Source organism: Lolium rigidum, chromosome 3 (genome assembly GCF_022539505.1).
Source record: "Lolium rigidum isolate FL_2022 chromosome 3, APGP_CSIRO_Lrig_0.1, whole genome shotgun sequence".
Classification (NCBI taxonomy): Eukaryota; Viridiplantae; Streptophyta; class Magnoliopsida; order Poales; family Poaceae; genus Lolium; species Lolium rigidum.
Window position 1 is genome coordinate 369,945,452 of NC_061510.1, and position 10,883 is coordinate 369,956,334.

At 43.3% G+C, this 10,883-nt stretch overlaps 1 protein-coding gene across 1 annotated transcript; it reads right to left on the reverse strand.

Annotated features, from left to right (window-relative positions):
- Positions 1-8,531: 8,531 nt before the first annotated feature.
- On the reverse strand, positions 8,532-10,290 carry LOC124697400 (premnaspirodiene oxygenase-like). Its single transcript, XM_047229999.1, has 2 exons — positions 9,832-10,290; positions 8,532-9,593 (listed from the first exon to the last, which is right to left on the reverse strand). Exons 1-2 carry the CDS (start codon positions 10,288-10,290, stop codon positions 8,532-8,534), a joined length of 1,521 nt encoding a protein of 506 aa, XP_047085955.1.
- Positions 10,291-10,883: the final 593 nt, after the last annotated feature.

Here is a 10,883-nt window from a genome sequence, read left to right on the forward strand (position 1 = left end):
AAATTGTGAGCCATGTTTGAAGCATGATACTTGTATGCAAATTGTGAGCCTGATGTAGCTGCCTACAATATCTTTATCAATTATTTCTGTATGTATGTACATCTAGATCAATTATTTCTGTAAGTATGTACATCTAGATCAGGCTATTGATGTGTTGGAGAAGATTGTTAGCGACCAGTGTTTTCTCGATATAATAACGTACAACACACTCCTAAATGTTATAGAAGTGATTATTGGGAACGGTTAGTCAGTGTGAAATACTTAGCTCGTGCAGTTACAGTACTGAACTATAACATGTCACTTGTTTTAAATGTGACCACAACGTGATAATCCTGGTCTATTGAGCAGTTACTTTGAAGTGACAGCAAGACCACAATTTCTTAGAACGTTTGGCAATGGAATTCATGACCAAAAGAAAGATTAGTATGTGCAGTCCTTGAAAATTACTTGCACTTTCTCATCTTTATTGTTGTCCGAGGTTTTTAAGATTTCAAAATGCCAGGGTTTAGCTTTGTAGCTCCAGTCTTAGATGACCTCATCACCTAGTTATCGATTTTAGCTGGGTTAAGGTGCAAAATCGGGTGGTTCAAACTCTGTTGGCATTTTTTCGTTGCTAGCATGTACTGTAGACTTTGTTTGCCCCACTTTCATTTGGTCATTCATGTTGTTCCAATTATCTGGCATTTGTTTGCGCAGTTGACTCTTGTCTTTCGTGTATGTTGATAAGTGGTGCAAGGAATGTGAAATTGTGAATGATAAACCCATGATGGTAGAACAAAATAAGCCAGTATATTGTTATATACTTCAAGTGTATGTGTGAGATTTTAGACTGAATGGCGACTTAATACCACTGGCATGGGTGGAGTATGTACTTTCAGACTATCACCTTACCATGATAGAATAGATTATTCTCCGTCTCTTGCAAAAGGAAGAAGATTATTGTATATCATGGATCATCTGTCACTCATCTTAAGTTCCATTTATATTTCAATTGAACCAATAAAAGATTTGTTCATTATCGTGATATAGTGAGAGCTGCTTAATATTTACTCAAAGCTTGGCACAACAGTATGCCTGCCATTCAGTCAAATTTTTTTTTTTGCAACATTTCTTATTTTGGTGGCTTGCATAGATCTCAATTTGAAGAAGGCAAATTTAACGGCAACTACAAATTCACATTTAATTGATCTATGAATTTATTTTATTTTACTCGCTAGTGGTATATATTCACTTGAACAATGCTATTTGACTAAATGTACACTTGAACCTTGAATAGTTTTGATATATGCAATAAAAAGGCCGTGTGCATCAATTGATGCAGAGGCTGGGGCATTTTTTCTCCCTTATCGAAAAAAGTATATTAGGCAACCTTTGTTTTCTAGACTTGCTCATTTCAGTTTTTCTTTTACAGCTGCTTGCATCGATCTGTACAGTTATTTTTTAAACAATACTTCAAATATATATGCCTGATAACTAGATTTTCCTTCTTCATTGTAAGCATTGTACCTTGTTATGATGCATGTGCAACCATGTTTCAAATAGGAGCATTTGCTGGCTTCACATAGGTGATGGAGGCAAGGCTTTGCTAGACGCAGAGGAATGCCAAAATAAGCTGTACTCTTTGGGAAGCTCAGGTCTGTACAGGATACCGGATTACCATTGTTGTACATCCGTCTTTCATAGTTGTTTTGCAAAGTACTTGAATTTAAGGGAACTCAAGAGTACATATTTAGTCCTCACTAGGTGGACTTAGAGCTTGCAAAGGCAGAATCAGTCAAAGTTGGATGATTAAGAGCTTAGAAACAAGTTGCGACTTAAGGTTGCAAAGCTGGGGAACCCTTATAGCTAAGTTTGCTTCTGTGAATCCCTTATAGCTAAGTTACATTGAGTTGTGTAAACATATGTCTGTCGTATCGTTTCCAGAAGAGAAGTGCTTCCATGAACAATGAAACTTGTCCATTATATCGAAGTTTCGTTGAGTTCTACAACCTGTGTTCAAAGGAATGTTTTGGAGACTAGTTGTTGGCACCAAAAGATTTGAACACAGGTTCACTAGTTCTACAATCTTTCGTTGAGTTGTACAATCTATGTCCAAAAGATCACCATCCTGTTCACTAGTTGTTGGCTATGAAGTACTCACAGTGACTATTGTTCTGTAATTCACGAATCTGAATGTGTTGCTTTGACGCATTCCAGTGGTACGTATATCAGTAAAGAATTGTGAAAGCTTCCAATACTCATTTCATTCCTGGTATATATTTATCCACATTTCAGTGGAAAAAAATGGGCTCTCTTCTAACCACAGTATATAATACCACCAAATCTATTAGTGCACAGCTTAAAATCAATTGATCAACACAAAAATAACTTTACAAAAGAAAAAGAAAAACTAGATGAGATAACTAAAACTAAAGGACGCCATGAGATCCAACACCAGCCTTCTTTCGCTGCGAAACTCCGAAGTGATGATAATGCAATTTCACCAAACGAAGGGCGTGCTTGGTAGGTCACACCGTCGCAGACCCTTTTGACCGGAATCAATTAGTGGCCCTCCAAGTCCAGCCTAGAGCAAAAGTAAAATGGCAGGGGGGCATATTAGGCATTCCGTGCTCTCATGCAATTATTTGTTCCAAATTTTCCGCCATGCCAAAGCGTGAAAAGGAAAGACAGATCAACTGATATGACGGCGATACTCTTCACGCCCCTCCTCGCCAGGGCCTTGACCATCCATATCTGAAAACCGCATTCATAAAAATAAGATTCATGTTACTAGTCAGGTAATCATCTCGTACAAAAAAACAGCTTTATAATATACTTCACTCAACAGGACAAATATATCAGTAAAACACCATAGTACACATATTCTTATTTCCAAGGGACTCCTTTCACAACATTAAAAAAGTTGATAGTCAAATTAAAGTATAAATAGAGTGGTCACTTCTTCAAGCCTTACATCTAGATTGTCAGGAGAATTATTCAAAACGGTTTACCAATTGCCACATGTTATTTTGGCCTCCAGTATTGTTGTATTACCTTCTGAATACTACTTTCCCGCATGACTGTATGTCTCTATTTGTGAAAAACAGTTGATTTGTTCTTCTGGTATAAACAGAAAAATGTATTTGCATACTTATTTATTTCTTAATATTAGTACATAGGAGGCCCATAATCTTAGACATATATGTGTGTGTGCAAAGCTAGAAATTTGCAGCCATGGCAAGTAATGGAGTTATCGAATAACTACAGTGCAGTCTGAAGATTGTTGGGGCTGATCGAGTGTGTTTCCTATGGTTTGCAGGTCTTCAGGTAAGCTACATGCGACAGTTTCTAAATTCTAACTAGTTAGCTACAAGGGTGTTACACAAGCAGATTAGCTGAAAATCTATTCCTGTTGCTTGCTATGAGGTGTCTTCGGTGGCTTGCATAGGTGGTTCCATATTTACGATAGAGACATTATCAGAAACTCTGTGTGCACTTAAAGTGGTCTCCTACATTTCCCAGTTGTCTCTAATTAGGTGGCACGTACCTCGCTCAAGTTCCATATTGATGACAAACAAGATCATAATCATCTCTATGCATGCCCAATCTTCACCTGTCTTGTAACCATAGCCTAATCTCAGTATGTGCACTGTTTGCTTGATATATCAACTTTCTTTTGTTGTTCTGAAAGGGTTTAAACTTACATTTTAGTGTCTTACGAAGTGTTGTTTGTTTGGTCTAATCCAAGCAACATTATGATTAAAGCACCAAGGGTTAGTACCACTATAATTACCATGTCTTCATACAATGTTTGGATTTTGCGGGGAGGAACTTAAAGTATTTTAGGCTTAGTATCAGGATACAATACGAGCATTAGGGTTAATTAGGAGTCCCAGCTAGCTTCATGATCTATAACCAGCCTTAAATTCCTGATAGAATTTGACTAGCAATTGTACTAATTCAGCAGATTGAATGAGGAACAGGTGTAATGTTGCGTGCGTAGGCTTGCGTACCTAAACATGCTCGATGTGGCGGCGGATGCGGATCAACCTGCGGCTTCGAGGTGGCGGAGTTGGTGCGGCGATGCCGTCCCTCCTCGATATGGCGGCGGCGACATCGCTGGCTGCTGTGAGTAGCTAACTTGGGAACCTGCTTGATGTGGCGGCGGCGTCGCTCGCTGGTGGAAGTGGCGGCGGAGCGAACGAAGCCTTGTGCGACGTCTCCTTGGTGGATGTGGCGGCGGAGTGGGTGACCCGGCACCATTCGTCCTCGCTCGAGCGCTCATTCGACGCGGTCGAGACCGAGTCGGCCAAGGCGCGGTTGGTGCTCCAGATGGAGAAGGCCATCAAGAAAGCCGCCAGAGAGGAAGTGGAGGACCCCGAGGAAGACGTCAACGCGCGGCCCGCGGTGCCGGTTGTGCAGCTCATGTACGGCTAGATCTCAGAGGCGTCGATCTCAGTGAAAGAGACGAACAACGTCGAGGCTGTAGATCTCACGCCGAGGAGGAGCAAAACGGACGCGGACCTCGGCATCGTCTATGTGGCGGCGGCGGCGTTGTCTTCTGTCCGTCATACCTAGGCGAGACTCTACCTAGGCACGGGCAACTCTATTTTCCAACTACTGGGCTGGCCCGAAAACTACTACTCTAAATTTTTATTGTTTACATCTACTGGGCTAGCGGGCCTAATCTACTATGCTCAATCCTGACCGTTGACCCTAATCATACCTCTCTCCACCCAGGAGTGGTAAAAGGTACTGTAAAACAGGCCGGATTGGTTTCAGTAATCCTTTTAGCTTACTGTATGTATGTCGCCAGTCCACGCACAAGCTTATCTAAAACTAGGGGATACCCCGCGCGTTGCTGCGGAAATTTAAGAAAGCAATTTAGAATATACAACATATATATAGGGGAAATTATAGGAAATTGACCGCAAATAGATTACCAAGATTTATATAATGCCAGCCGGATCAATTTTGAAATAGATATGCCACTGGATCAAGACGATTTTGTGTTGTACATTTCCATCAAAAAGTAACATTAAAAAGTGTCTAAGAGATAATACAGTTCAAATAGCATGACAGGGATGGTGGTATGACGATAGTTGTTTGCTGAACTCACAATGGCAAACATTGAGTTCTGTGATTATCTTTGCGTTGCCCCAAAAATTATAGTCCGGCCGACGGCTGGCTATACTGTAAACAATCCTCAAAGGAGAACCTGCCTCATCATGTTACAGACCCCGGTTCAAGGACTATGACCTCAGACTTGGATTCTGGTATATAAGGTGAATTACTGTATGTGTGAATTACCCCGGTTCAACAACAAACAACACCAAACGCACTAAGACTTCCAATAAGTCTGATAACGATTATCTTTGTGCAACATATATAAGGTGAATTACTGTATGTGTGAAATGAACAACTGAGATTAAATTAATCATAATTAGTTCTCTAAAAATACTAAGAGGGCGAAAAAGGAAAGAACAAAACTTTATGTACATAATAAAGAGATTACAATGTGCAAACGGTGGCTATGAGAGCCGATCACAACCTTACCTGATGATACTGAAAAGGGGACTTTACATCTTGTTCTATCACAGCCTTGTATGGGAAGGAAGAAAACTTCATTATTAGGCATAGACTTTTGACTTCCATAATTTGACAGAAACACAGTAAATTTGCAACAAAAAGAAGGAAATGCTGCAACATAAGGAAGAAAATGGTAAGCTTGACTGTCTAGAAAACCCAGTTAATAAAAATCTAAAGGAGAATATTCATGGAATTCAGAACCTGTGAACATTAATTAAAACTGCAATACAATGAAGTCGGAAATTAATCAATTCGCACCTTTCATTGAAACAAAACGAAGAAACTAAAAGATAGGAGCTGCTTCGGTTGAACATGTCACATCCATTATAAAACATGACCAAGAGCAACAATTATATTTGCCTTCAGAATCGAATAGTTGGAAATACTTGTCCCTGCACATTGAGCCTGCAATATACGTGTAGATCACGTGAACGTCAGCCAAATTAGTTTGCTGCATACCAAGGTGAGTGTAGCAGTATCCTATACAACAATTAAAGTAAGAATCTATGTGTTCAGTTAGGGTGTGTCCCAACTTAAATCAATGAATCAGAACGAAAAGGAAATACATGGTCATGGCTTGGGTGTCTAGATCAACCGAGAAGCAGAATGTTCAACCGTTGTATCTTCCTCGCTCCTCATATCAGATCCAGAAAGAATGGTAGAGAAATTTCTCATTATCAATCAAATATAAACTGATGTGGCCACACTGCCACACGCGCTCGTAGTAGCAGATCGACCAGGCTCATTCCTCGTACTAACTGAGTTGCGTCTCCGGTGGATCTATCTGCTGGTTGTGTCGTCTCACCAATATCGTCGATATCCCATGCACGATGGGGAGTGCATGGCGGCTGGCTCCTGCGATTTGCAGAGAGAAAAAAAGACGGAGGGGAGAGATTGATGGTACCTTGTCAGGGAGAGATGCCTAGTGGAGATGGGTTGGCTAAGGAGCATCACGGCTTGGGCTCTTCGGGCAGACCGATTGACTCATTGCAGCCCAAAAAATCTTTGAATGTTTTTTCCTGCTATTGAGGTGGATTGATCCCAACTATGCCAGGATGGGGAGATCTTGGGAAAGGAAGGAAGGGGATGCACAACCGGGAAGAGAGCTAGACAATTTATGCACGGAGTTGGTGGCTGGCCGCTCATCTGCCTCTCCAATTAAAGTTTGGCCATTCTTCTTCATGTTCCTGCGGTGATAACTGAGAAGATGGAAGGGCCGAAACACGTGAAATGAACTGGTCGTGAATCGAGACATAGAGCACTGCAGACTATAGCCATACCACTCAATCCCTCACAACGAAAGGAGACTGCTGACGTGGACACGCTGCATGTGCAGCTTGCAAACATTAAATGATTGTAGTGGGGATCAACTTTATAGATATTATAGATATGCTTGTATGCTTATGGCTGATCTGTGTTTAGGTGCCCTAGCGTGTTAGTGAATTGTACTGTATCACCAATCATCATGTAATACCCTGTTCTGCACAACATGTGTTAATGGAAGATCACGTTTTCATGTACCATGGTCTGGGTATCCCACACCCACATGTTCTCGGGTCCATGTCGGTCAGTACCGAATGCCGGTCAATCTCAGGCAAGCTCACCGTCACCTGCTCCTTACTGTGCCGTGGGACAGGGGTACGTGTCGACCAAACCTATTCCGTTTTTGCTGCTGCCTGTATAGTGGTCTAGATAACAGGAGCAAATAGATCCAGGAGCCAAAACTGCATGCCCATACGTGTGTCTCAAGAATGCGCAGTTGAATTATCCCTTTTAATATTGTTTTGCCAATTAGTTAATTCACTTATTTAACAACTTTTTATTGTCAATTTTAGGAACAGAACATGAAGATATTTTATTCTTCTATAACCTCAATATCCAACCAATCCGCAAATCACTAAACCGAAAAGCTCCTCAAACCAAAGCATGTACCTAAAATATATGTATATTTTGTTAGATCACTGACAATAGTTGAAAATATATATTTACCTTTGCAACAGAAAGTGCTTTTGGCTCTCGAGCACTAGTACTCTTGCTATTTTTTAAAAAATAAAAACAATTTTAAAAGTTATTAAAAAATCTGTAAATAATTTTGGAGATTGTTAGTGATATATCTCACAATATAATGCAAAATTTCAAGCCGATTTTTTATATATTATGTACTAGACAAAAATGACAAAATCTGATCTGTTTTGGAGATTTAAAAATATACTACTCAGATCTACGCTTTGTGTAGTTTAAAATTTTGGAGATTTAAAAGTATACTACTCATTTTTGTGTAGCTTAAAATATAAATTATTTTAAACTGATATTTTGCATGTTTGTGGGACACAGCATTGCATATATGCAGATTTTTTCTCAGAATTTTTTGAAACACAAAAATATAATTTTTGACTTTTTTTAAAACGAGATCACTCGTGCTATACACCAAATCTCCGTCCTTTGCAATCATACTAATTTTGTGTGTGTTAGAAATAAGTTTTTTATAGCAGTATTTTTGCGATTACATTTTGGGCTGTGGCTTGCTCCAATCATGGCTCTGTCATACATTACATTATAGACACACTGAGCAATCTCGATCACGTATACGGATCGGTGTCCTCAATTATTACATTGTGCTTATACAGTTGTACATCACACAACCATTACTTCCCCTATTCACTAATATAAAACATTTTGGCAATCCAATATTTTAGTTTGCCAAAATATAAGAAGTATACTTTATATTACCAATGCAAACAACGTGTTTTATCATACATACACGCGAGCAGGCACGCGGGGAACACACTTAGGAGACATGCCTTACCGTTACTGCAGCACGCAAATACTAAAGGTAGAGACAGACACACGTCACAAGTAGGTGTGCCATCGACAGTGGCGGAGCCACGTTGAGAGCTATGTGGTCAATGACAACACTGACTTTAAGTTCTGGCTCCGCCACTGGCCATCGAAACATATCTTGCCTACGCGATGGGTACGAAGGGCGTGGCCAGGAGAACCAAAGGCATGAGGCGGCGCACGCCGAGGCCAGGGGCCTCCTCCATGTCCACCTCAGCGACACCCTCCGGCAGCGACCACTCGAAGTGGTAGAGTAGGCAGACGAGGGCGAGCTCCATGCTGGCCAGCCCGTAATTGAACCCGGGGCACATCCTGCGACCGGCACCAAACGGGAGAAACTCGTAGCTGTTGCCGGTGAAATCCACGGTGCCGTCCTCGAACCGCTCCGGCTGGAACTCCTCGGCTGCATCCCAATACCTCGGGTCCCTCCCAATGGCCCATGCGTTGATGACGATGCGTGACTTGGCCGGGATTGTGTACTCTAGCAGCTCGCACACGTCGATGCTCTCCCGGGGCACTAGCAGCGGCGCTGGCGGGTGCAGTCGAAGCGCCTCCTTGATCACCAGTTTCAGGTACCGGAGGTCGCTCGCTTGCAGGTCAGCCTCCATCACCACGGCCTTACCCTTAAACGCCTCACGGATCTGCCCTTGCAGCTTCGTCATCACCGTTGGGTTCCGCATTAGCTCTGACATCCCCCACTCCATCGCCGACGCCGACGTCCCCGTCCCACCCGCGAACATGTCTAGGATGATGGCCTTGATCTTGCTGTTGTCCAGGTGGAACCCAAAGCCGCCTTTGCCTTGCAACCCGATGAGCACGTCGGTGAGGTTCTCGTCCATGTTCTCGGTGGCGCCGGCTTTGATCTTGTCGGCACGGGCGACGTTCCTCTCATCGATGATCTCCTCCAGGATGGCATCCACTGTCTTGTGGATGCCCTGCAGGCTGTGCTTCATGCCGGTGATGGTGGCGAGCATGGTGGTCCATGTGGGGAACAGGTCCGGGATGTTGAAGCCACTCGCCAGGCCCACGCCAGATTTGATGGCTGACATGAACTCCGCCGCGTTTTTTCTCTTCTTCCCGAATGCCGCCCGCGCAACGATGTTGTTGGTAGTGCTATGGAACATCACGCTCAGGTTCACCGGCATCGATGGCCCTGCCGCGCGGATCTGCTCCACCAGCATCCCCACCTGCATGCATGCGCGATCCGTTGTCTGAATTGACTAGTGTTCATATATAAAATGATCCGCAGAGATTATAACATGCCTAATAACTACATAGTAGATCAGCATTCTTGTCAACTGTGCCACATGCAGACATGACTATACGCTTTTGTTAGTATTGTAAGTTCAATTAATCTGCCATCATCTTTTGTTGCCACGTTCAACGAATAATTAGTTAATATCAGGTTGGATGTTCCGTATATACCTCGTCCTCCCTGATGTGGCGGAAGGAGAGCACGCGCTTGGGGCTGAGGATCTCGGCGGCGCAGAGCTGGCGGAGCTTGCGCCAGTAGTCGCCGGAGGGGGAGAAGAGGATGTCGGCCCACTCGTAGCCGACGATTCCGCCGGCCAGGAGCTTCGGCCGTGTCGCGAAGTTGGTGTCGTGGGTCTTGAGCACCAGCCGTGCAGTCTCCTTGGACGACGCCACAACCAGCGGCGTTTGCCCCAGCTGCAGCATCATCAGCGGGCCGTGCGCGTCGGCGAGGTTCTTCAGTGCCCGGTGTGGCAGCACGTTCACCAGGTGGTGCATGCTGCCGATCACCGGAAGCTTCCACGGCCCAGGCGGCGCCCTCTCGCTGATCGGGTTCAGGGCCACCTTCAGCACCTGCAGCAGGGCCACCGCTCCGGCCGCCAGAAGAACCGAAAGGAGAAACAGCTCGTCCATGGCAGCAGCTTACTTCGCAGCAGCTAATTAAGCAAGCTTGTGTGACTGGTGTGAGTTGCGATGCTGCTGATAGCCGGGTATATATAGGGCAGAGGCGGGAGCGGGACCACGGAAGGGGTTGGCCCACGTCACGATTGTGACGCCATCCCATGACTCAATAGGGGTGGTGATGCGTGGCCAATTGGGTTAATTTATAGCGACCTGTTAAGTTCGGAATACTGTGTGGTGATTAATACAGTGCCATTCTCTAAGCTCGATCAGCGGTACTAGTGTTGCATACTCGTGTGTGTGACCCAGCCCAAAAAATCCATATATAGTACACGCATTGAAAATATACTACTCTCTTTATTCATAGAAGGCTGTTAAATATTTATTTAGATTCAGACGTACCTGTACATAAAAGGGTATTCAGATACATCTCAATTTAGATAAATTTACACATCATTTTATGAACAGAGGTAGTACTTGTCGGAAAAATGCTATTACGAACATTTACTTATGAAATCTTATTTTGTTACGCATCAATAAACTTGTTGGATAAAAGCTCATATGGCTTCTCGGCAGTTGTATATAGGCAACGTTATACTTCAGAA